The sequence below is a fragment of the Podarcis melisellensis genome (assembly GCF_964234715.1).
Source record: "Podarcis melisellensis genome assembly, chromosome: 2".
NCBI lineage: Eukaryota > Metazoa > Chordata > Lepidosauria > Squamata > Lacertidae > Podarcis > Podarcis melisellensis.
This window is the reverse complement of record NC_138529.1, coordinates 104,040,945-104,067,189: the sequence shown is the minus strand read 5'-3', so window position 1 is coordinate 104,067,189 and position 26,245 is coordinate 104,040,945. Positions and strand designations below refer to the sequence as shown.

Below are 26,245 nucleotides of genomic sequence, written 5' to 3'. Positions count from 1 at the left end.
CAGAATTTGGCCACCCTTAAAGTGATCTCAGGATCTTTGTCCTCTACCAGGGATTTTAGACATTGAAGTTTGGATTCAGAACTCCTGAGATCTGTTCAGCAGCTGCTGTGGGTGGCTCCCATCACAGGAGAGGGGGCTGCTCAGTGTATAGGGGGAGCAATCCCTTCGAATGAACCCATTCAGCTTCCAAGGACGGGCGGTGGGGATACTGAAGGGAAGTGCTCATGTTCATCCTCTGAGTAATATCACTGCTTGCCCTTCCAGGCCTTGGCCCCAACTCATCCTCCACGCCTGCGCACGAAGTCGGCAGGAGAACGTCGGTGCTTTTCTCCAAGAAGAACCCCAAAACGGCCGGGCCCCCCAAGCGCCCGGGGCGCCCGCCCAAGAACCGCGACAGCCAGCTGGCTCCGGGTCACGGGAACAGCCCCGTGGGCCCCCCTCAGCTGCCAATCATGGTGTCCCGGCGGCCGCGCAAGAGGAGCCCACGGCCCAGCTCCACCTCCGACAGCGACAGCGACAAATCGGCAGATGACGCTCCAATTGGTGAGTGAGGAATGGGGCCAAGCTGAGATAGTGTGTGGTGTTGGGATGCGCCCGGGGAGACGGGGGCATTTAGCAGGCTCCCAGCTGACTCCAGCCACCGGCCGGCAGCCGGTCGAACTCTGGTCTCCCTTGGAACAGCATCAAACAGCGACACAAGCCACAGAAACCTTTAGAGACTTGAGCACGCTCTAATCAGCAGAGTGAATAACTCTTCACAACGGAAGTGGCGGACAGAAGCATATGCAAGGGTTTATTCAGCATTAGAACAGGACAAAGAAAACATGTCTGCTCTCTTTCGTGTCCAAGCAAAAAAGCAGCACAGGCAAAAGCTATATACAACGGAAGTTCCCAGCAGACTCCACATGCCTGTTCTAAAGGTGGAATGGAACTATATCCTAACACATGGACGGTCTTCTTTCCACAAGTCCCCTGTTACGAGTGTAGATACTTAGATTGGAAGGGAGGTGGGATTTGCCTCAAACTCAGCATACGTGCAAGGAAGGAATTAAATAACGCAAGCCGTTTTTGTTAGATTGCGCCCTGCAGGTTTCATTCAGTGCCACATAAAGTAGCCACAGTTTGATACGAGAGTATTGCCTGTGTCAGGTTAAGCATCTTGTCCCTGTTAACAAAGTGGTAAAAGTAACATCAGCGGTGAAAAGAGAGGGGCTGGGTCTTCTGGGAAGCCGATGGGGCACAGAGGTTGAAAGTATATGCACAGAAAGATGTAAAAAGCATGACGGAGGAACAGGGGAGGGGACAGAATAGATAAAAAGAAAAGCTTGTAAGGCAGTGTTTCCAAACTTGGGTCTCCAGCTGTTTTTCGGACTACAGTTCCCATCATCCTTGACCAATGAGCTTGCTATGTAGGGATGATGGGAGTTGTAGTCCAAAAACAGCTGGAGACCCAAGTTTGGGAAACACTGTTGTAATGGATCCATCTGTGCTTGAATCCAGCTTTCACGATTTGTAGTGTAACGGTTGGCCAGGTAGAAAGCCATTGCATTTGTCAGCTGGAGAATTCAGTTATAGGCATTATATCGGAGCCTGTTGTGATTTGCCCTCCCCTCCCCACCCTCTGCAGACCTGCCGGCCAACGGCTTCAGCAGCGGCAATCAGCCGGTCAAGAAGAGCTTCCTAGTTTATCGCAACGACTACAACCTTCCACGCAGCAGTTCTGAATCTGAGTCCAGCAGCACAACCAGCAGCAGCGCCGCCTCGGACCGTACCAGGTACCAGGAGATCCTTCCCAGTGCATGGAGCTGTAGAGCCGGGCCTCTTTCCCCCCTTAGGCTAGGTGCACAGTGCAGAGTAATGGATAGTCCCAGGTCAGGCAATTTCCCAGGTGGCAAGTGTGAAGTCTGTAAACTGCCCTTCCAGTTTCGAAGGTAATCTTGTCAGACACATGCACCGCCCTGCCACAAGGTCTTAGTACAACCGCTCGCTGGGTATACATTGATATGCTCCGGATAATGGTGGGCCAAAAGCAGAAGAACTGTGCCACAAGGAAATGGCTGATTTAGCAAAAGTAGTGGCTTTGACAAGGTTCTAGGCACTAGTCATTGTGGTGTAGTGGTTAAGACAGTGTGGTGTAGTGGTTAAGAGCGGTGGTCTCGTAATCTGGGGAACCGGGTTCGCATCTCCACTCCTCCACATGCAGCTTCTGGGTGACCTTGGGCTAGTCACACTTCTCTGAAGTCTCTCAGCCCCACTCACCTCACAGAGTGTTTGTTGTCGGGGAGGAAGGGAAAGGAGAATGTGAGCCGCTTTGAGACTCCTTCAGGTAGTGATAAAGCAGGATATGAAATCCAAACTCCTCCTCCTCCTCCTCTTCTTCTTCTTCTTCTTCTTCCATGCATCAGGCACTGTTTCAAATGAAGCAGTGTACACAACACGCCTTTCAATGCTGCTTGCATTGTATGCCTCTATAAAAAGAAATTTACGCACATTTCAAAGCTATGAGCAACTAGTAGTCAAGTTGCCTGCATGCTGTTTCCAGTATTTGGTTGGCCGCGGCAAGAAACAGGATGTGGGATTAGGTAGGCCTGTGGTCTGCTCCACGAGGGCTTCTCTGACGTATGCCGCAATGAGAGGCTGAGGACAGTTTCCTCACTTGCCATGCTTGCCCAAAGTTCTAGCGGCGAGATCAATCCTGGCATCGAACGCAAGAAGTTCCTGCAGTACAGTCATATCTCGGGTTGAAGTAGCTTCGGGATGAATATTTTCGGGTTGCTCTCTGCTGCGACCCGGAAGTAATGGAGCATGTTACATCCGGGTTTCGCCGCTCGCGCATGCGCAGACGCTCAAAATGACGTCATGCGCATGCGTGGAAGCGGCGAATAGCGACCTGCGCAGAGGCACGGACATGGGTTGCGTTCGCTTCAGGATGTGAACGGGGCTCCGGAACGGATCCCGTTTGCACCAGAGGTACCACTGGGCATCCTTCTTGGACTTCCCAGGGAACGGGTCTCATTCCTTTCCCACTTCTGCATTTAATGCAGAGGTAGCAGTTTCCCAGGCTTCTGCAGAACAATGGAAAGTTATCGCTGCTTCTGCTTCCTCCCATTTAGCACCACTCCTTCCAAACAAGGCAGAGGGAAGCCCTCTTTCTCCCGCGTCAATTTCCCGGAGGACAGCAGCGAAGACACGTCGGGAACAGAAAACGAGTCCTACTCGGTGGGAACCGGCCGAGGGGTGGGCCACGGCAGTGAGTATTCGGGGCAGCGTTTCCTCTGCTTTCCTCTCTGGAGATGGGGCTGGTGAGAAGGATGGCAATTACACCCTCTCCCCTCTCGTTCTGTCTTTGTGCAGTGGTGCGGAAGAGCATCAGCCGATCGGCCGGCTGGCTGTCCGAGGATGAAGACTCCCCTCTGGATGCCCTGGACCTGGTGTGGGCCAAGTGCAGGGGTTACCCCTCTTATCCAGCACTGGTGGGTTTGATGAGCACGCCTACATACGCACTGAGGAGGGTTAAGGCCACTGGAAACCTGAGTAGGGGTGATGCACCTTTTGAAATAATAGTAGAAAATGAGGTTATGAACAAAGCAAAGCTTCAAGGACAGGTCTTGTGAAACAGGAAGGTCTATGCAGAATAGAAAATGCTACTTAGTGTAGAAACCAACAGAAACACAAGATTCGGTTGTTGTTTTTTAATGAACTTTTCTAATTCTTGCGGAGAAAAACGAGGGTAATTTTGTGTGTGTAAGAGAGAGAGAAAACTCCGACTCCCATCAGCCCCAGCCGACATGGCCAATAGTCAAGGGTGATGGGAGTTGTAGTCCAGCAACATCTGGGTGAGCAAGGGTCCCCAGCTTCTGCCTTACTACCTTCTGCCAGTGCTTTTTTTGTTGAAATTTGAACTCAAGATTTCAGCCTCCACATCCTTAAACCCTAAGCTGTGCAACCATACAACCAGTTTGTTAGCAATGATATAGATGGACTACTTGCCTAATCAGTACCTTTTAGCATAAGCCTGGTGTTAACGGAGACATTAAATGGTTGTTGCGTTAGTAATTTATTCTAAACGCAACAGTTAAGTTTTAAGATTGTGCACTTCTCTAATGTCTCATCACGTTACTACGCACGACACAGAGCCTTTGAAATGTTTCTTCAACACCCATAAAAGACAGAAACCTGTTTTAAGGGGAGAAGGGGCAGGAAGAATTGCGGACAGCAAAGGTTTTGGGGGAATCCCAATTCTGTGACCGCCAGCAGCATACGTGTGCAATTGTGAGCGGTGAACAACTCAGGCTCTTTAGCATGTAAAGGCCATATTGGTCCTTAAAGCCTCAAAGTTGCCCAATCTGTTTACTTGTCACTGCCAAGGAGTGTGATGGAGTCTCCTTCTTTGGAGGTCTTTAAGCAGAGGCTTGACAACCATATGTCAGGAGTGCTCTGATGGTGTTTCCTGCTTGGCAGGGGGTTGGACTCAATGGCCCTTGTGGTCTCTTCCAATTCTATGATTCTACATTTCCATCTCCTCCAAGCAGCTCAGGGCAGTCAATTTGCATGCTGTGCGGGTTAGGCTGAAATATACAGACTTCCACAACGCCAGCTGGTGAGTTTCAGTGAACCTGGGAGTTTCTCCACTCCAGCACTCTACATAGCAGCCTTTCCTTGTCTGGTGGGTGTGTGTTCACGCTCAACGATTTCTCTATTGCAACATCTGTGTAGTTGCGCTTCTCTTGATGTCTGATCTTCCCCTGTTGGCAGATCATTGACCCCAAGATGCCACGGGAAGGGATGTTCCACCATGGCGTCCCCATCCCCGTACCCCCCTTGGAGGTGCTGAAGCTGGGAGAGCAGATGACTCAGGAAGCCCGGGAGCATCTCTACCTGGTCCTCTTCTTCGACAACAAGCGTACCTGGTAAGGGCCCACGACGGAAGTTGGCAGAGATGGGGGTGCTGTCTGGACCGAAACCTGGTGGATAAAGTTGGGGGTGGAGCTGCCCCATACCGAGAAAGGATGAGGGGGGCGAGACTTGGGAGAACGTGGAAACCCTCTCCCTCCAGGGGAGGCAAGCACCCCTAGTGACTTTGGGTCGCTCTGTTTCCCTTGCAGGCAATGGTTGCCCCGCACCAAACTCGTGCCCCTGGGTGTGAACCAGGACCTGGACAAGGAGAAGATGCTGGAGGGCCGCAAGTCCAACATCCGCAAGTCTGTCCAGATCGCCTACCACCGGGCCATGCAGCACCGCAACAAGGTGCAAGGGGAGCAGAGCAGCGACTCCAGCGAGAGCGACTGACCCTCACCGGGGCTCCCGCCCAGGCTGCTCGCTCGGTGCAGCTGGACTGTACGGGAGAGGGGAGCGGGGAGCTCCAGCCTCGAGAAGCCCGGGCCCTTGGTGGCCAGGCTGCGGGAGCTTGCGTAGAGCACCCAACGGCCCCTCCAGTGTGCTGAGCACACCCACAGAGCACTGTGCCCTCCGTGTGGGCAAGCCTACCTCTTGTGCCAGCCTGCCGTTCCTTCTTCCATGCCTGGAATTGCCCTGACCAGCTGCGTGAGCGACACCCAGCTGCCTGTACAGCTCCCAAGGACAATACCCCACTGTCTGGGTACTGAGGTCCCCTGGGCCTTTGTAAAATACTGTACAATAGTGGGAGAATGTAAATTATTTGGGCTGCTCCATAAACACTCACCAACACACAGACCCCGGCCCCTCCTTTCCCTGCATCATAGTACCTGCCCTGATCCATTAGCCTTTCCTCGGCCCAGTCCTTCCGACACTCTGCAGAGCAGGGCCGCTGTCTTCTCACTCGCACATTTTGATACTATAGCTTTTTGGAACCTGGCTCTGCCTGATCCCACCCCCCCTTGCCCTGTAGGCCCCCGGCTCTTCTTTCTGCTGCAGCCGGGTGGGCATTTGTACTTGTATTTATTTTGGAGGAAGAAGATCTCTATCAATTCTTAGAAAATAAAATGGCTCTTTTGGAACCAACGGTGTCTGTTTTCTCTTTCTTTCCTTTCTTTCTTTCGTTCTTTCTTTTTCTTGTTAGCAGAAGAGATGAGGGAAAGTGTTTTGCTTTTTCATGTTTTCCCGCCTTTTCTATACAGTGGTACCTCGGGTTACATACACTTCAGGTTACATACGCTTCAGGTTACAGACTCCGCTAACCCATAAATAGTACCTCAGGTTAAGAACTTTGCTTCAGGATGAGAACAGAAATCGTGCAGCGGCGGCGCAGGGGCAGCAGGAGGCCCCATTAGCTAAAGTGGTGCTTCAGGTTAAGAACAGTCTCAGGTTAAGAACGGACCTCCAGAACGAATTAAATACTTAACCCGAAGTACCACTGTACTTTTGTCCATTCTTGGTCTGAAAGCATGGAGTTGTGTAGCTGCAGATTCAACTCTACTTCCAGGATAAAAACACCACTGCTGCCATTATTTTCTGTTCATTTAGCACTAACAATATGTGCCCAAGTGCTGCTGTAGGAGTGATTTTGGTAACCTCATTTGCTTTTAAAAATGCAACCACCAGAAACAACATATGAATAAGGTACCTTTTTAAACAATTCCTATGTTGCTCTTACCCAGCTCACTCCAGAGAACTAAAAGCAGACTATATATGGTTCCCAAGGGGCCTCCCACCTGACAGCTCACAAAACCAGGCTTGGTTAGATTCATTCAGCAGTAGAAGTGCATCAGATCATCCTCTGAGCCACATTTTGGTATAATGTTGCTGAAAGTCACTACAGCCTTTAAAAAATAGCACTTTTTAAAAACCCACTTTATTCTATGGAGAGTCTTCCAATCATCTGAACTAATTTTTGCACACTGCACATGGCGTGCTTTAGGTATTGAATCTCCACATTTCCAACAGCAACATAATTCCTCCCTACTTTGTCCCCCATTTCACAGCCTGATCTGCATTCTGGTCTGTGGGACCAACAAGCCTGTGGAAGAGACTCGATGCGAAGTGATGTTTCAGAGTGTCTTCTCAGTGCGGAATTGTATCTTGGGTGGTGGCAGCAATGCGGACTTATAAACCCCTTTTGCAACGGGGTGTGCACCACAGCCTTGATTTGATTTTACAGAGAAAAGAAGCGCAAGCGCCAATTTGCACAAAACGCGCTACCTACTCTTTCGTATGGGGGATATGAATTTTATTCGATTTTGGCCCAAAGGCAAACCATTACAAGTATTTCTTGCTTAGAATCAGTCAGGTGTTTGCTTGTTTACTGATCTAGTCAGTGTTGAGGGCAGTTTTTAATGTTTGATGTTTTATTATCAAGAGCCAGTGTGGTGTAGTGGTTAAGAGTGGTGGACTCGTAATCTGGTGAACTGGGTTCAAGTCCCCGCTCCTCCACATGCAGCTGCTGGGTGACCTTAGGCTCTGAGAAAGGCCTGAGAAGACAATGGGCTCTGTTCTCTACCTTGTTGCAATCTTTTTTTTAGTTACAGCAAGCGCGGAATGCTTAGCTAATGCATTTTGTCTTAGAGGAAAATGCAGTTTTTAAAATGCTCGAGGTGAGGCTTTTGAGGCCTGGCTGCGGGGGAATTCACAGACAGTTTTAGGGCTTTTGGGGGGGGGTAACCCTAACTGTACCGCTTCAGGGCTAGTCACACTTCTCTGAAGTCTCTCAGCCTCACAGAGTGTTTGTTGTGGGGGAGGAAGGGAAAAGGAGATTGTTTGCCGCTTTGAGACTAATTGATATCCTTAAGGCAGGATATCAAATCCAAACTCTTCTTCTTATTGTGTTTTGAATAGTGTGTTGTCGCCCAGAGTGGCTGGCGAAACCCATCCAGATGGGCGAGGTATAAATAACAAATTGTTATTATTATGGTCTCCACTATGGGGCTTTAATTTAATAGAATGTATTGAGTGGGGTAGGCAGAGAGAAAGGACTTCCCCAACCATCTGTCCATGTTGTGGCCGTATGGATAAAATATATAGAAAGAACTATCTATCTCAAACTACACATAGATATAGTGTAACGGGTAGAGGGTAATGTATATAGATATACTAGATATATATGGTTGAACTAGGCGGGAGGGGGCAAGAAGCAACCTCTCCTCCCTTCCATTTTGTGGCCGTTTCTCCTGAGAGGCCTAGCTCGCGGCGCCCGCCCAACTCCCAGGCGCAGGAACGGGGCGCCTCCCGGGCCAGTACTTCCGCCCACTCGAGCCACAGAGTATACCCCAGCGGCCTAGAGCGGGCAGCGCCGGAGCTCCGTCTACCCCTGCGCGATCCCTCCTCCGAACTCGGCGGAGCGCGAGGGGGGCGGTGAGGTGGGGGGGGGGGGGAGGGGAGGGAAACCAACAGCAACTCTATGGTGATTTTGCGGGCTTCTTCGGAGCTGCTCTGGTCTGGCGCTCGGCTGCAGCTGCTGCAACAACGGCGGCGGCGGCAGGAGCGGCATCCCCGCGTCCACCCCGAAGGCGGCGGCAGCTGCAGCAGCAGCAGCAGCAGGAGGAGGAACGGCATGGACTCCCGCCCGGCCCCGCTGCCTCGCGCTACCCCCTGGCGCTCCCTGCCTTGCCCGCGCGCCCAACTCCGCCTCGACCTGGTGCTCTGTGGCGGGCAGACCTTCCGGTTAGTGCGCCCCCTGGCGGCTCCCGAGCGCGGAATGGCAGCTTGCTAAGAAAGGGTGTCGCGTCGTCCCCCCCGCCGCCAATGTCTTGCTCCCTCCCTTGTATTATTATCTCCAAGGGGCCGCTGTCTCGCTGCCCACCCCCCTTGCCTCTCTCGGGTTGCCACCTTCTCTTTCTCTCCTCTTTCTGCAAGGCTCTTGTGCAGTTTTTCCCCCCTCGTTGGCATGGAGATGGAGATGAAGTTGCGCGTCCGAAAGGCACCAAAAAATCCTCCATATATGTATAAATATGGCCAGCTCTGCCCTCTTGCCGATGGCTCTGCATTGCGCTTTCAGCAAAGCAGCATTGTGTCTCCGCCACGGAACCTCACCTGCAAATTCTATGCATCCTGGCCACAGGCTTGCAAAGGATGGGTTGCTTACTTATTATGGCAGCTGCTCTTTTTTTAATAATTCGGAAGGGGAGAGACAATCCGCTTTGGAAAAAGGGACACTTATTTAGACTGGCGGGCTACAGCACAATTCTAACCAGGGCTGTTTTTTTCTAGAAAAGGGTGCCGGAACTCACCATGAACGGCAAGGAATGGCGCCCACCTGAGAGGTGCCAGAACTGAGCTCCTGTGAGTTCTCTCTGGGGGAAAAGCCTTGATTCCAGCAGTGTCTACTCAGAAGTACGACCTATTGAATTCAGTGGGGCTTACTCCCGGGTAGGTGAGGTTAGGATTGCAGCTTTAACTCCACTTCTCTCCTGCTCCCCACAACCATCTGTGGAAAGCAGCTGTGATCAGCGTTAAAACGGCCGTACCTTGGTTTTCGAACAGAATGTGTTCAGGAAGTCCGTTCGATTGACTTCCAATTGCGCAGGTGCCCAGAAACAATAGTGGAAGCCACACCAGATGTTCGGCTTCCAAAAAAATGTTCAGAAACCGGAACACTCACTTCCGGTTTTCAGTTGTTTGGGAGCCGAAACGTATGAGTACCAAGGTGTCCAACAACCAAGGTACGACTATACAATATATAAAAACTAGGCACCAGGGTTAAACCAGGGTTGCAGTCGCTGAAACGGAATGCCTAGTTGCCCTTTGGGGGCCAAACGGCTTGAAAGCTGTATTTTTCAATACGACTTTTTGCTTCCTGACATTCACCTATCTGACTGCACAGATAAAATACCGCAGATAGAATTCTACAGGATGTGTTGCTAGTGTGTGAAAACCATCAAGATGCAAGGATCCCCAGGCATGCATCTTCAGGTGGTGGAAACATCAGGCACCATCCCAGCACCTGAGCGTCTTCGCTTGGTGCGAGGGGCTGATTGCCACATTCAAAATGTGCCTGGTGCTTGGTGAATTTCGAACGCTGGCTGTGTGGCAGAGTGCATGCATTGCTTGAGGAAGGTTGCAAGTTCAAATCTTGCTAACCGTGATGGCTCTGCTCTCCCTCCACTGTGGGAGGCAGTAAGTCACCAAATACTAGTTGTTGGGAATCACAAGTAGGAACAGTGCTATGGGCTAGGGACTTGCTTGTGAGCTTCCAGTGGACATCTGGCTGTTAGTGGCAGCCTCCAACTCAGATGACTCTGAAAGAGGATTAGACAAATGCATGGAGGAGAGGGCTATCTGCCGCTACTAGCTACAGTGGAAATGTTCTACCTCCATTGCCGGGCAGTAATGCTTCTGAATATCAGTTGGTGGAAACCACAGGAGGGGAGAGTGCTTCTGCACTCAGCTCCTACTTGCCTATTTCCCCCAGGCGTCTGTTTGGCCACAGTGCGAACAGGATGTTGGACTAGATAGGCCTTTGGCCTGATCCAACAGGCCTCTTGTTATGTTTTTATCCTCCAGCATCTCCAGGTAGGGAAACTGTGAACTGTTTGTGAAACTGTGGGAAGCTACTTCCTACCACTACAGAGCCAGATGGTCTCAGTACGCAGCTTCCAAAAGTCTGCATTATTGATCAATAGTGTTTTGATTCAGTTCTTTTAAAAAACCGCAGAGATCCTGCTTCTAATCAAATGCACGACTTCATAAAGTAGAATAAGCAAATCTTTCTCAGTTCTTTGAATTCCTTTGTGAAGGATCACAGGAGCCCAGAACATCACCCGTCGAGGATGTTTTTATCCCTTTGGGCTGCTACAGAACTGGGAGGATACAATGCTGAATAGAAAGTTAATAAGAGAGGCATTTTTTTTTTTTTTTTGCAGTTTGGTGGGATGCATTTGGTGTCAGAAGAGCGTGCGTGTGAAACAAGGTGTCGTGTACAGTGGTACCTCGGGTTACAGACGCTTCAGGTTACATATGCTTCAGATTATAGGCTCCGCTAACCCAGAAATAGTACCTCGGGTTAAGAACTTTGCTTCAGGATGAGAACAGAAATCGCGCGGCAGCGGGAGGCCCCATTAGCTAAAGTGGTGTTTCAGGTTAAGAACAGTTTCAGCTTAAGAAGGGACCTCCAGAACGAATTACCGTATTTTTTGCTCTATAAGACTCACTTTTTCCCTCCTAAAAAGTAAGGGGAAATGTGTGTGCGTCTTATGGAGTGAATGCAGGCCGTGCAGCTATCCCAGAAGCCAGAACAGCAAGAGGGATTGCTGCTTTCACTGCACAGCGATCCCTCTTGCTGTTCTGGCTTCTGAGATTCAGAATATTTTTTTTTCTTGTTTTCCTCCTCCAAAAACTAGGTGCGTCTTGTGGTCTGGCGCGTCTTATAGAGCAAAAAGGTAAGTTCTTAACCTGAGGTACCACTATAGTTGGTGGAAGTGTACTGTAGGATAATGAAGCATGGCTCTATGGTTCTATGGCTGTGAGGTTGTGAGGGGACTTGTGACTCCAAAGATACAGAACTTGCCACCTTCTGGAGCATAAAGGGAAAGGCGGAGGAAGGCCTAGGTTAGCGTCTCCAAACTGCAGTCTGTCTATCCTTGCTTCTAATAAGCCTTGCGTTCCTCTCAGGTGGTCCGAAACCAGCCCTGGCTACTGGACTGGTGTGTTGGCAGGCCGTGTCTGGACCCTCACCCAGTCAGAAGAACAGCTCTGGTACACGCTTCATGAAGAGGAGAAGGAGGATGGCAGCAGAGAAGAAGACGGCCTCTCTGAGCCACCGCTGAAGAAAGGCAGGAAGCAGGCACAGCCCGAAGCCATCCGCGCTGGTACCAGCGAGCGCCCAGGCAGCCATTTGTCAGGAGAGCTGGTCCGGGGGACGGATGGGCTGACTCCCTCGCAGATCCTCCAGGATTATTTCCAGCTGCACGTCAACTTGTCTGCGTTGTATCAGGGCTGGTCCTATGTGGACTCTCACTTCCGAGAAGTAGCCATCAAGTTCCCAGGTAGGTGAGGTTCAGGGCAGCATTGCAATTCAATTAGCTTTGATGGCACGAGCGAAGGATAACTTATGTGATGGAAGAGAGAGATGAGAGGGTGCAGTTTTCCCAGTTAGTTCACCAGCACATCTCAGGAGATGAAGGCAGGTGGCCTTGGTCTTTTTGCTATTTCCTTTACCTGGGACTAGGGATGCGGGTGGCGCTGTGGGTTAAACCACAGAGACTAGGACTTGCCAATCAGAAGGTCGGCGGTTCGAATCCCAGTGATGGGGTGAGCTCCCATTGCTCAGTCCCTGCTCCTGCCAACCTAGCAGTTCAAAAGCCCGTCAAAGTGCAAGTAGATAAATAGGTACCACTCTGGCGGGAAGGTAAACGGTGTTTCCGTGCACTGCTCTGGTTCGCCAGAGGCGGCTTAGTCATGCTGGCCACGTGACCTGGAAGCTGTACGCCGGCTCCCTCGGCCAATAAAGCGAGATGAATGCCACAACCCCAGAGTCGGCTACGACTGGACCTAATGGTCAGGGGGCGCTTTACCTTACCTGGGACTAATAAAGCTACGTCAGGATTGCATCACACGATACCAAATGCACACATTTTCACACAGAAGCAGGTGTGAGACTTGGACTCACAGTCATTTTAGCTTCATTTCCCCCTTCTTATTTTAAGGGAATAACATGTCTTGTCCTTCTGGCTGCAGCAAGGTCTTTGGATACATGCAGACAAGCACTGCTAAAGAGGGGATCTATTGTTCTGATCGCTGTATGTAGCCCTAGTGTTTGCAACAGCGACTTTCTACTGCTGCATTTGAAAAGTCCAGAAATCTGCTGCAAAGTCACCTCTGTCCAGCACCCAAAAAAAAAAAAAGTTAAATCACATTACTTGTATAAATAATGCCAACTAGGTACGTTTGCTCAGTTTGCTAATTTGAGAGTCTTCTGCTTTTAATGGAGGAGGTCCTGGATTCTCGTTTCAGGCCAACAAACCACAAGCCTACTTGGCCTCATTTTCCCTCTCTGCAAGGTATATGCCTCTTGTATTTCACAATTTGTTGCCTACATGTCTTCAGGAACTAGAAACTTGGGGGGGGGTGTTTTAAAACACACTGTACCTGATAATTTGACAGGGTTGTTGAGTGCATACAGCCCTTAGCCACCGAGAGCCATCAGTCTGGGGACACCCTTTTCAGCTTATTTGAAAAGTGTGTGTGTTTCAAGCTCTATCAGTTAGGTGGGTGTTTGTTATAATAAATAAATAAATAATTTTTTATTTATACCCCGCCCTTCCCGGTTCAGAAAACCGGGCTCAGGGCGGCTAACAGCCAATTTAAAACACTTAACTGATGCAACAAAAAACAGCATAAAATACAGTATAAAACGTGAATAATAAATTCAGAATTCAAAAATCAATTTAGGGGGAAAATCCATCCAATAAACATTAGATGATCACCAGGGCTAGCTGGCTACATTAGTCCTATTTGGGCCAGCAAGGAGACCAGGGGAGAATTAGCTTTGGGATACCAGAGTGGGTAATCTTCATAAAGGGGAGGGGGAGGGAAGGAAGGGGAATAAAAGATCAGGCTAAGTTCAAATTAAAGGCCAGGCGGAATAGCTCTGTCTTACAGGCCCAACAGAAGGAGGTTAAATCCTGCAGGGCCCTGGTCTCATGGGACAGAGCATTCCACCAGGTTGGAGTCATCACTGAGAAGGCCCTGGCCCTGGTGGAGGTTAATCTGACTTCCTTAGGACCCAGGACCTCTAAACTATGATTATTCAAGGACCTTAAGGTCCTCTGCGGGGCATATCAGGAGAGGCAGTCCCGTAAATACGACCTTGCCTCCCTCCCACCCTCTTTTCTTCTCAGGGGTGCGGGTGCTGCGACAGGACCCCGTAGAATGCCTCTTCTCCTTCATCTGCACCTCCAACAACCACTTGTCACGCATCACCAACATGATCCAGCATTTGTGCCAGGTCTTTGGGCGCCGCCTCTGTCAGCTGGACACCAAGACATACCACGCCTTCCCCTCGCTGCAGGCAATGGCAGGTAAGAATGCTTGCTCTTCACTGGTGACCCAAGAGGAATCTGGACTCAAACTGCATGGCGGTTGCTATCCCTTAACAACTGAGCATGGAATATGGTGAAATGCTATGAAATCTTTGCCTCGATTAGCTTTTACCCGCGGCCTTTGTTGGTGTTGCTTCTTGAGTATCTAGAACAATGAAAGACGGCGAATTTATTGACCGCCTCAGAAACTGAGATCGCTAATGTATGGAATTATCCAAAGGGGCCTTCTGTGGAGGATTGGCTGACATTATTTTGAGAGACTAAAAAGGGGGCGGGTGGTGCTGTGGTCTAAACTACTGAGTCTCTTGGGCTTGCCAATTGGAAGGTCAGCAGTTCAAATCCCCGCAACAGGGTGAGCTCCCGTTGCTCTGTCCCAGCTCCTGCCAACATAGCAGTTTGAAAGCTCACCAGTGCAATTAGATAAATAGGTACCGCTGTGGCGGGAAGGTAAATAGCATTTCTGTGTGCTCTGGCTTCCGTCATGGTGTTCCATTGCACCAGAAGCGGTTTAGGGAAGCTTTTAATCAAGCACCACACCCCTAGTCCCCTTTGACTGGACTTAACCTTCCAGGGATCCTTTTTGCCTTATTGTTGATTTAAGCAGGATAAATCTCCTGAGGGTTAGGAAGGGATAAAGGTAAAGGTAAAGGTACCCCTGCCCGTACGGGCCAGTCTTGCCAGACTCTGGGGTTGTGCGCCCATCTCACTTAAGAGGCCAGGGGCCAGCGCTGTCCGGAGACACTTCCGGGTCACGTGGCCAGCGTGACATCGCTGCTCTGGTGAGCCAGAGCCGCACACGGAAACGCCGTTTACCTTCCCGCTGGTAAGCGGTCCCTATTTATCTACTTGCACCCGGAGGTGCTTTCGAACTGCTAGGTTGGCAGGCGCTGGGACCGAGCAGCGGGAGCGCACCCCGCCGCAGGGATTCGAACCGCCGACCTTTCGATCGGCAAGTCCTAGGCGCTGAGGCTTTAACCCACAGCGCCACCTGCGTCCCCTTAGGAAGGGATAGCCTATAACAAATTCTAGCTGGATACACGGAATTAATTTTCTTTGCTTATTTGTGTTTTATTGAGGGTATTACAGTGAGTTAAAAGTAAATAAGAAAGAGAAGAGAAAAAGATACATTAAAAGCATTTTAAAAAGCAAAACAACAATATCAAAATAATAAAAATATATAATTAAGGTTGTAGAACTATGTAGTATATATGTAAATAGATAAACTTATGGTTTCCCTCAAGTATACATTGGTTCATCAGTCATTATGGTGTCGATAAATAGGTTCCAAAGATACAAGGAATTAATATAGAGTGGTACCTTGAGTTATATACGCTTCAGGTTATGGACTCCGCTAACCCAGAAATAGTACCTTGGGTTAAGAACTTTGCTTCAGGATGAGAACAGAAATCGTGCTCCGGCGGCATGGCAGCAGCAGGAGGCCCCATTAGCTAAAGTGGTGCTTCAGGTTAAGAATAGTTTCAGGTTAAGTATGGACCTCCGGAACGAATTAAGTACTTAACCTGAGGTACCACTGTATTTGTTTTTGGGATGTGGAGCATGTGTGTTACAGTGGCATTGCTTCGTAGCTGACCTGTAAGCTGTGTGCTCATCTTTTCTTTTAGAGGACTGGTTAATTGACCAATGTTGTGTTAGCCATTTCTTCTAGGAAATAATAATGGCTGCCGGACATGCGTCTTTCTCTAGACGACTGTAACAGTTTCTTCAAAAGGCTGCCATCCTTCTTTGGGTGTCCTGTTGCAGGAGCAGACACAGAAGCCCGGCTGCGGGACCTTGGTTTCGGATATCGGGCAAGGTTTGTTAGCGAGAGTGCCCGCGCTGTTCTGAAGACGCTTGGTGGGGCTGCCGGCTTGCAGCAGTTGAGAGCCGTTCCCTATGAACAGGCTCGACACGCTTTGTGTACGCTGCCTGGAGTGGGAGCCAAGGTGAGTACAAATTAGGCACCTTATCCCTCTGTTGTTATTGCCCACCTAGCGCCTCCGTTAACATCTTTTGGGTGCCAGGTAAAGACTTGGGGTTTCCCATGTAATATGATGTTGTTTAGCTACTAAGCGTGTTACCAAAGGTTCCCGTGGCTTTTACAGGGTTTGTTTCATTCCGCTTTTATGGCGTATTGTATTTTTATGTTTTCAGTGCGTTGTAAGTCAATTGGAGTCAATTGGAAACTAACAAGTTTGAAGATGGTGTTGATAATGTTAACAATAGTTGTATTTTATTTTATTGATCTTTCCGAATGTTGTTCCTGATTTGTGTTACAGTAGGGTAGGAGAGCTGGGGGTGGAACCACACATCTGGCAACCAATATGCCCCTTTGGTTTCATATAATACATGGGTAGACGAGTCTAAAAAGCCCAGAATGCAAATTTTCACAGCCCTCTAGCAGCTATGGTGGCTCATTTACCAGAAGTAATGTACAGTATTTAGCATTAATTCTGGAAGTGTATAAATTTTTGTTTGTTTGTTTGTTTATACCCCACCCATCTGGCTTGGCTTCCCCAGCCACTCTGGGCGGCTTCCAACAAAATATTAAAATACAGCAATGCATCAAGCATTAAAAGTTTCCCTAAACAGAGCTGCCTTCAGATGTCTTCTGAAAGCCTGGTAGTTGTTGTTCTTTTTGACATCTGGATGCCACTACCCAGAAGGCCCTCTGCCTGCTTCCCTGTAACTTCTCACAGTGAGGGAACCGCCAGAAGGCCCACGGCACTCAATCTCAGTGTCCAGGCCGAATGATGGGGGTGGAGACGCTCCTTCAAATATACTGGCTTCTGACCAAACTAAGCCTCCCAGAGTTGAATATTAATGTATTTGAAATTTGCTTCTCATTCATGTACTGATAGGCCTTAAGGATGCCTCATTTCGCTGATTAAAGGGGAAGAGGATTAAGGTTTTATGGCCATATTTGGGGGAGTCGTACTGATGTATATTTTGGCATTGGTTGCCAGGTGTGAAATATATTGGTATTATTTTCAAGCTCTCCTACCCCACTTATTACTGCTGGTTCTTGCTGTGTGCTAATGTTGTGACGTGGTTTACAATTTATTATGAATGACACACTGTGAATTTATACGCTGGGGAACACCTTCCTAAAAGGCAGCTTACAACATTTTGAAGGGAGTGAACGAATGAATACATAACTATGGCACAAGCGCTGGAGTGTGGTAGGGAGGGGACTGTTTGAACTTTGACACACAGCTGCCTGTTTGTAGCTGTGTGTCCTCCAGCAACGGCAAACAAGGGCCGCTATCGTGGTGTAATTTTCTTCGCTTCCCTTTGCAGGTGGCCGACTGCGTGTGTCTCATGTCTCTGGACAAGGCAGAGGCCGTGCCGGTGGACACCCATATATGGCAGGTTGCCAAGCGCTACTACGGCCAGGAGCTCGGCATGGGGGCCCGCAGTGTGACCGAGCGGGTGCACCGAGAGATCGGTGAGGGCCAGTGGGGTCAGGTGCCTGCCTCTTGTGAACCCTTCCTGGATTCGGTTCAGCATGCAACCTCAAACTTGCATTCTGCATTGGGACCCTTGCCACTGTGGGTGGTGCTGTGGTCTAAACCACTGAGCCTCTTGGGCTTGCTGATTGGAAGGTCAGCAGTTCGAATCCCCGCGACAGAGTGAGCTCCCGTTGCTCTGTCCCAGCTCCTGCCAACCTAGCAGTTCGAAAGCACACCAGTGCAAGTAGATAAATAGGTACCACTGCAGCGGGAAGGTAAACGGCGTTTCCGTGTGCTCTGGCTTCCGTCACAGTGTCTCATTGCGCTGGAAGCGGTTTAGTCCTGCTAGCCACATGACCCGGAAAACTGTCTGTGGACAAACGCACCTCCCTTGGCCTGAAAGCGAGATGAGTGCCACAACCCCATAGTCTCCTTTGACTGAATTGTCCAGGGGTCCTTTACCTTTACCTTTAGGTCCCACCGCTTGTTGCTGTATGCTGCCGGCATAACTTTAAAACAAGATGACGATGACAAAGTGGGCAGCAATGCCCACTGCTTCAGTAAAGCGCCAGAAAATACACAATTTGCTTGCTCAAGGCTTGCAGAGGCTCCATGAAATAGAGGGGCTGATGGTTTGCTGAGATGCCATTCAACTGCGGCTGCTCAGTTGCAACTTCTCAAACTCACTCTCGCCTTCCTCCCAAAAAGCAGCAAGCAGCAGAGCCCTTTCAGTTATGGAACAAGTTAGAACCAATCATTGCCAATTGCTGCAAGTACTCACTATGGTATGTCAGGGCACTCCTCTCCTAATAATAATAATAATAATAATAATAATAATAATAATAATAATAATAAAAATTTATTTATATCCTGCCCTCCCCAACCGAAGCGGGGCTCAGAGCAGCTAACAACAATAAAAGTAACACAGCATTCTAAAATTAATTCATTTTAAAATCAATTCAAAATCAAATTAATTGCAACCATTGGGCTAGAGTTCTATGAAGATTACAGAAAGAGAGAGGGGGTCTGACTGTGCCCTGGCCAAAGGCCTGGTGGAACAGCTGTGTCTTGCAGGCCCTGCGGAAAGATGTCAAGTCCCGCAGGGCCCTAGTCTCTTGTGACAGAGCGTTCCACCAGATCAGGGCCACCGCCGAAAAAGCCCTGGCTCTGGTTGAGGCCAGCCTAACCTCCCTGTGGCCCGGGACCTCCAAGATATTTTTGTTTGAAGACCGTAAGGTCCTCCGTGGGACATACCAGGAGAGGCAGTAAAGAGATTAGGGCTCTAATCTTCAGAATGGGGGTGAGAACATCCGTGTAGATAGGAAGCATTCTGGCCAATGCGAGCCAAGGGAGAGACATCACCATGTTTTGGCGGTAAAACACCTGCTTTGAGTGCAGAAAGTCCCATATTTTATCCAATCCTGGAGAGTCAGGGCAGACAGCACACAGCTAGATGGACCCAATGGGTCTTGCTTGGTGTAAGGGAGCTTACTTTGAAGACTTGGCTGTGTTAATCCACTCACTTGTCAAGGCACCTTGTTGCCTTCCAACTCACTAAGGCTGCCCTCTTGACTGCTCTGCCTTCAGGGAACTTCTTCCGGAGCCTGTGGGGACCGTATGCTGGATGGGCACAAGCGGTGAGTAAATGAGTGGAAAATCCTCTTCTTTTTCTTCTGCGGCTTTGTGCAAGGCCATGCGTGAGAAGGGAACACGCAAGAACAGCTAGATCGTCCAACTGCAGGAATCGGCTTGAGGGTAAAGTAGTTCAGAATTGTAAGAATCTTAGCTTTCGTTGATTTTTTTTTAAGGGCATCAGAGTGAATGGTCAATGTCTGGGGATTATCTCAGAAGCAGAAACAGTTAAGTAAATCTGATCCAGCTTTTCTTGCCACAGCAGCTTGTAGGGGGATATTTACTTCATCTAGGCCAGGGGTCAGCAAACCTACTGCGCCTCGGGCCAGTGTCTCCAGTGCCGATCACACAGCAGGCCAGAGGGCGGGGGAGTGCATGCCCATATGCATGTGCATATGCTATTTCCGGCGCATTTCCGGGTCGGAGGAGCACCAGAAATAGCTTGTGCACATGTGAACGGGCCTCCTCCGACCTGGATGTGCACCGGAAATAAATGCTTGCGCATGCGCACAAGCTATTGCGGATGCTCCTCTGACCCAGAAGTGGGCAGCTGTGCAGCGCCAGTAAGAGCGGGCGGCGCGGATTGCCGCAGGCAGGATAAACGAGTCCCTCGGGCCTTAGTTTGGAGACCCCTGTTCTGGGCTATGTTAAAACATAAGAAGAGACCTGCTGGACTAGACCCAAAGTCCACCTGGTTTAGCATCTTCCTTCCCATAATGGCCAGCCAGGTGGTCCTAGGAAGCTCGCAAGCAGGACTTGAAGGCAATAGCTCTCCCCACTCCTCCCCAGCACTGGTGGAGGAAGAGGGGTGCGGGGGGAGCACACCGCCCCTGGCAGCGTGATCCCAGTGGGGTGCCATCGCAGCTCCTCCCACACACACACACCCTGGGTGCCACGCCCCCACAGGTGGCATGCCACACCCCAGGAATGCGCGCCAGCCCCTTCCATTCCTGCTCTCCCCCCCCCCCCCCCGGTGCTGGAGCACGAAGCTCTGCCACTGTTCCCCAGTCATTGCAATTTTTGTGGAATACTTCCTCTGAACGTAAGCTAACATGGAGAACAGCCATTGACAACTGGGACCAGCAAGTTTTTGTCCCGTGTTTTTGCTGTTCCAGGTCCCTCTGCCCGCATGTCACCTTCTTCCCAACTCTTCTCTGCCTCCTCTATTCCTCGCTTTCCCCACCTCCTCCAAGTTGTCTTTCCCCTTTTATCCATGCGTGCGGGAGAGATGTGGTGGCTGTCTCTTTTTTCCTGTGTGTCTCTGCAAGTCCAAGGATTCTCTGGGGCCTGCAGTGGACCTCCCTCTTGCTTCCGAGTCGTAGCGATCAGAACACCTTACTTGAATTGGCCATTAGAAGGAACAATAGACCCACCATCCCAAATTACTCGTTTCCCTTTTCAAGCCTTCTGACTCAGGTAGCCACCCCTCGGTTTTGTGGCAGTATGTTCTCCAAATTAATCAACATGTTGTGTGAAGAAGTTTCTTCTTTCAGTCTGGATATACAGACAAAATAATACACAGTCCAGTAGATGCTAATCTAAGGTATGCTTACCTGCCCAGTTTTAAACTGGTCTGAATGGTGCATTTGTGCACACAGCCTTTTTGCCTCTAGGCCTGTTTTTGTTTTGTCGTGGCCTCAGTGTAAAATTGCCAATTTGTGTATACCGTATTTTTTGCTCTGTAAGACTCACTTTTTCCCTCCTAAAAAGTAAGGGGAAATGTGTGTGCGTCTTATGGAGCGAATGTAGGCTGCGCAGCTATAACAGAAGCCAGAACAGCAAGAGGGATCGCTGCTTTCACTGCACAGCAATCCCTCTTGCTGTTCTGGCTTCTGAGATTCAATTTTTTTTTCTTGTTTTCCTCCTCCAAAAACTAGGTGCATCTTGTGGTCTGGTGCGTCTTATAGAGCAAAAAATACGGTAATTGACATTTGCTTCTTCTGACACAGCTGGCAAAACTCTTACCTGGCTCACACAGAAACCTGCTTCCTCCTCTCTTGGGGGGCCTAATTCCAAACCACCTTTCGTAAACATTTGTTTCCCCCCGCAATTCTGACTCTCTGCCCTCCTTCGCCAGGTTCTTTTTTGTGCCGATCTACGAAAGTACCAGGAATCTTCTGATCCGGATGCCAAGCACCGCTGTGTCAAAGTTGCCAGGAGCACCCTTCCCACCTTGACGTCGTAACCTCTTCCACAGCCTCCTGTTTTGTGTGCCTGGCTTGGGCAAGTAAGAAAAACCATGTCCTCTACAGGGCTGGAGAGGCACAGGAACATCCACACCTAGAACAGGGACTGCCAGAAAGAGAGGCAGGCTGGTGTGCTGTGGAGCTCTCCTCTTAGTTAAACTGCTGTTGTCCTTTTCCACCAGGGGTCTCTTGTGGTGGCTGTAAGCTTGATGTGTAACCGCAATGTATTATAGAATAGAATCCTTTTTTTTTGTTTTGTTCCTGTGGCTTTGGTCATTTGCTTTGGCTTTGGGGTGCAGTATTAAGTGTGGCGTAGGCTGGTTTCTCAGTTCAGGCCAATTCAGTCCCTCCTTATCAGAACCAGGGTCTGGTTCTATAGACATAGACCTAGGAGTTACCTCACTTCAAAAAGTATTTCACACATAATGTGACAGGTAGACTTGAAGGCCAGCTGCTGAGGGCTGGAGTCTCATCGATATCTGTGATGTTGTTGACATTGCGTGGGGAGTTAGCTGGTGGCGGTTTCCCCAGATCCCACCATGCTTAGCAATTTCGGTGGGCCCTATTAAACTTTAATCTAGGTGTGGTTTAAAAGTTAGGCTAGAGTGTCCTTTGAAATGAGAAGATTTTAAGTCGTGCGCGCGCGCGAAAGGGAGCAGAGGTCACGCTTTTAACTCCACAGCGCTCTCATTTTGTACGTAACTTGTAAATGTACATGTTTGTATATACATACATACAACGGTGTCTTTGTGCATGTGCCCTGCGATGGCAAAACCCTCGCTGCTGGTTGGATTAAGGAATTCCCACTGTTTGCCAGACATCAGTTTGTGCAGCAAAATACACTTTCACTCTGCTGGGCCTGAGGAACAAGTTTGTAATGAACTGAAGTCCCCTTGCTTTCAGAGGGACCAAGGCTGAAACTGCAGGCATGCTTGCCCAGGAGTAAGCCCCATTGAACCCAGTGGGATTTATTTCTGAGTAGAGACAGTTGTGCGACTTATCAGGACCAGTTTTAGTTGAACTGGGGTTATTGTGTTTTGCTGGTGATCAGCTTTCTAGGGAGAGGACTAACCACCCGCTGTCAAGGTGGGGATAGCAGAGAACATCAGGTTGTTTGCTGGTATTCCAGACACTAAAAATGGCTGCCATTTGGGCCGAAGCCCAGCCCAAGAAGCTCCCCTCTTGCCTCCCTTCTGGCTTCATATTATATTCCCTGTTCCAACCGCTGAAGAAGTACCTTCTGGCCTTGAAAAGCAGGCCGTCTTCCCCCTCCCAACCTATATGCATCCATAAACATCTACCAACACATTCACCCCTCTGGCTTTTGCATCAACATAGTCTTCATCTGAAGGAACGTTCGTCTTGTTTATTTAACAGGCCCAAGTTGAGTTTTCTTCCTTTATTCTAGTCTGGGCTTTTAATTCACCTCATATTTTTTCTGCTCGAACCTAAAACCTCTTGTTGTATTAAATATTATTATCCCTTTTCTCTTCCTTCCACTAATATGGAATGTTGTTTCTGAATACATTCACTGTAGCTCAATATGTTATCTCTTTTATCATCTTTGTTTTTCATTCTGAAGTGTCCTTTTCTGTCAATTTTTGTTTGTTTGTTTGTTTGTTTTGGTAAAACCTCCATTTCTATAGTGGAGTTTAAAATCATATTTTGTAACCTGTACTGTGAGAATGCTCTATGGCCAGAGCTAAGCCCTTTAAAATCCTGCTGATTTCACTGGGAGAGACTTAAGCGTGCTTGTTTCTTCCCCATCAAAATCCATAGGATTTGAAAAGCTGGCTCACAGGTCTGTGTTTTGTTTTTTTTAATCATCCAGTGATTTGACCTACCGTTCCCTATACCAACCCCTGCCTTTTTCGTCTTGACTATTTCTAGATTGTAAGCTGCTTTGGGCAGAGACCTATTTATTTCTACCCTTTTATAAAGTGCTTAGCTGACTTCGAGGTGCTGTAACGATAACAATAAACAAGTTGTGTCCTCCTAAAACTCTCCGCTTCTAGCCTTCTTTCGCTTTTAGAAACAGATCTAGACACTACCAGGTGTGTGCAGACCCCCCACCCTTGGTTGGTTGCTGGGTGAGGGGGGCATCAGCGGCCGCTCCCTTCTTTCCCCCCACCCCTTTGCCCGCAGATAGGGTAGATGAAGATATGTGCGCTTTCTTCCTTTTTAATACAAGAACAAGCAACAAAATAGAAACTTCGAGTTAGAAAGTCCTCTTGAACCAAGAGAGTGCAGAGACAGAGAGAACATGGGCGCAAAATGTGCAGCTGGGAGCGTCAAGAGCAGGCAGGAGAGCGAGAGGGGAAGGGGACTAAGCCAGTCTTTTCCAACTTGGTGCTTCTCCAAACGTTGTTGGAGAACGTTGACTACAGAACTCCCATGACCCCCTAGACATTGGCTGTGTTGGATGGGAGTTGTCGTCCAAAACATCTGGAAGGCACCAGGTTGGGCAAGCCTGGACTCTATACACAGTGGGAAGAATCCCGGTTCTGCCAGTTGGGTGGTGCAAAGGCCAGCTTGGATGAAGACAGACCCAGCGCTTCAAGGGCTGCCTCAGTGGGAGCGTCGTCTATGGTGTGAGCTTCCCTTTTTGGCAACTGGCGTTGCAAACGGCCCAACAAGCATTGGCGAGTTGCTTCCCGTGCCGAAACGATGTTTCAACAACTGTTCAATCTTGCCTTCCCCCTTCTACTCCAGACAGGCTGCCCCAAGGTTCAGCGTTGTTTTAGAAAAACAAGAGGCATACGTGTATCTCTGCAAGCGCGCTCCTTCTTCCCTGCCCCCCCCCCCCGCAAAAAGGAAAATACAAAACACAAAGCATTTTAAAAACAGCTGCAGGGTTGCTCTGGAGGCCGATGGTACGGTATGGGCCATGGGCAGTAGCTGACAAGGTACCCAAACACAGTTCCCTTTTCCCCATAGTTCAACCGGAACCATACGGAAAGTCAGCTAAACTGTTTCTCTCCCACCTATGCCTGGATATATATATATATATATTTAAAACGTACATCTGTGTCAAGGGTAGCTGTGGTTCTATCAAACCACCACTCTTAAAAAATAACGTGTCCTCGCCCACAGACAGCCCAATGACACCAGAAGATTGAAACGGCCTTTCAATCTAGCTTCACGTTTCTCGACAGCGGAAATGCACTTATCGGGAGGCGCGCCTCGAGATCAAATTGTGAAGGGTCCACAAGCAGCTTTTGTTTTCCTTCGTGACATGATTAGGGTGACCTAGAGTTATAAGCCCTGCAGGCTCGCGCTTTGTGAATCTGCTTGTTGGCTGGAGGTGATATGATTTGAGTAGGGGACCTGGTTAGGGTTTTTATGGGGGGGGGGTGAAGCAACCCCAAGCTCCACCTTGACAGCTGCTGCAGAGGGCCTGAGCAGACCACTGTGTGGTCTTTCCTAGACAACACCACATGATTGGGCAAGGAGGAGGACGACATTGTCAGCTTGGGTAGGGGATCAGCATAGGGCACAGACAGAGCTGGCTGGCTGCGGCCAGCATTTGGCTGCTCTGTGTTAGAGAGAGAAGAAGAAGGAAAAGAAGAAGAAGAAGCATCTTCAGAGAAGTGTGTGGCTTATGAAGGATCAGGCCCCATGTCCAGGTTCAGGAGGGCGTGGCTTAGCAAGGGAAGCTTTCCCTGCGGTGGGGCTCAGCCACACTTAATTGGGAGGGGTGTGGGGCAGTCCCAGACCCTTCCCTGGCTCCACGTAGCACAGCAGAGTGGGGCTTTGGCCACCCGCCCCACAGTGGGTTGATCCTGGCACCGCTATCTGTGTCCTCTGTCCGCTGGGGAACGTTCAGTCCCGCATCTGACGGTGAGAACCATTCCCCAAGGATTCCTCGCTGCTACTGGAAGCTGAGCCTGCCGAAGAGAAAAGGGACTGTCAGGACTGGGCTAACTGGTACTACAAGCACAACACAACCAACACAACACAACAAACACAGCACAAATTCAGCGAGGCAAAGCTGCCTAGCAGCTGTCTTCTGGTCAGCATACTACAAAGGATAGGCTTTTGCACTAGGTTATATATAGCACCTTAATACTGTTGTGTTTACAGGGAATCCCAGCCTTATTTTTCAGCAGTCGTAAAGGGAATCCCTAACAGACCATGCCTAAGTTGCTAAGTTGCCATGCCACCCATATGGCTTCTCATTGACTCTGGCCAAACTGCAAGGTGAAGCGAGGGAGGGGGAACTGTCCCCAAAGGTTAATCAATACACCCAATTTAAGTGTGTGCATATTGTGTTCAAAGCATGTAAACTCTTTTTTTAATAAAAAGAAGTGTGGAAAGCAGTTAACGTGTTTAATTTTGATATAAAGCCCGTGCGCGCACACACACACACGGGAAAATACAGTTTAGTTTCAAAACAAGCTGTAACATCCTCCTTCACCCACATCCTACTCCGAAATTCCCCCATTTCTTCTCCACAAGTCCACTCATCCTTCCCAGACAAATACTAAATTTGCTGAATTTCGGACGACAGTAATTGGTGGCGCAACAAAACATTTTCCTTATTTCGTAGCTCAGGAAAAGGGCAGGCAGTGGCTCCCCGGACAAAGCGAACAGGAGTGAGTTTTCAGGGGCACTAGGAAGGAAATGGGAGTTGCCTTTTCCCGTTTTCTGACATTGCCATCACTAGATGGCAGAAGCTATAAATGGCGGGAAAAGAGGGAGTTACAAAGACAGGGAACTTGTGGCCTTTCAGGTGCTGAACTGCAACTTCCATCAGCCCCGGCCAGTAGCTAGGGATGATGGGAGTTGTAGTCTGGAAAAACGTCCAAAGGGTGTCCAAAGGATCCCCAACACTGGAATAAAACCTTACAAAGGGTGAGGGGGGGAACATTAAGTCAAGTGTGAGGGTATCACAGAGAAGCAACTGTGAGGGAAGCACAGCCAGTTCGTGAGGCCACAGAACAGCATATGCCTGAATACAGGTCATGCGCCTTTGAAACTGCTAGCCTTTACAACCATTTATACCAATTTACTGCCATTCTGTCCC

The 26,245-nt window shown here is 49.3% G+C and overlaps 3 protein-coding genes across 7 annotated transcripts in view; 2 read left to right on the top strand and 1 right to left on the bottom strand.

The window, feature by feature from the left end:
* The window catches only part of BRPF1 (bromodomain and PHD finger containing 1), a 36,584-nt gene extending 30,606 nt beyond the window's left edge, over window positions 1-5,978 (top strand). For all 3 annotated transcript variants that reach the window (XM_081901391.1, XM_081901389.1, XM_081901390.1), the window contains exons 10-15: window positions 265-543; window positions 1,628-1,775; window positions 3,114-3,250; window positions 3,355-3,473; window positions 4,756-4,910; window positions 5,106-5,978. In XM_081901391.1, coding sequence (XP_081757517.1) covers window positions 265-543; window positions 1,628-1,775; window positions 3,114-3,250; window positions 3,355-3,473; window positions 4,756-4,910; window positions 5,106-5,289 — 1,022 coding nt within the window. In that variant the 3' untranslated portion in view covers window positions 5,290-5,978. The remainder of the gene's footprint in view (window positions 1-264; window positions 544-1,627; window positions 1,776-3,113; window positions 3,251-3,354; window positions 3,474-4,755; window positions 4,911-5,105) is intronic.
* Window positions 5,979-8,275: 2,297 nt separating this feature from the next.
* Window positions 8,276-24,032, top strand: OGG1 (8-oxoguanine DNA glycosylase). The gene is made up of 7 exons (XM_081902924.1): window positions 8,276-8,577; window positions 11,524-11,897; window positions 13,752-13,931; window positions 15,714-15,895; window positions 17,250-17,397; window positions 18,989-19,038; window positions 21,111-24,032. The coding sequence occupies exons 1-7, from the start codon at window positions 8,315-8,317 to the stop codon at window positions 21,216-21,218; spliced, it is 1,305 nt and encodes a 434-aa protein (XP_081759050.1). The 5' UTR covers window positions 8,276-8,314; the 3' UTR covers window positions 21,219-24,032.
* The window catches only part of CAMK1 (calcium/calmodulin dependent protein kinase I), a 61,768-nt gene continuing 48,249 nt past the window's right edge, over window positions 12,727-26,245 (bottom strand). For 2 of the 3 annotated variants that reach the window (XM_081903094.1, XM_081903095.1), the window contains exon 12: window positions 23,387-25,106. In XM_081903094.1, coding sequence (XP_081759220.1) covers window positions 25,042-25,106 — 65 coding nt within the window. In that variant the 3' untranslated portion in view covers window positions 23,387-25,041. Of the gene's footprint in view, window positions 12,737-23,386; window positions 25,107-26,245 lie in introns of those variants that run through there. The other variant, XM_081903096.1, reaches the window with a different exon arrangement.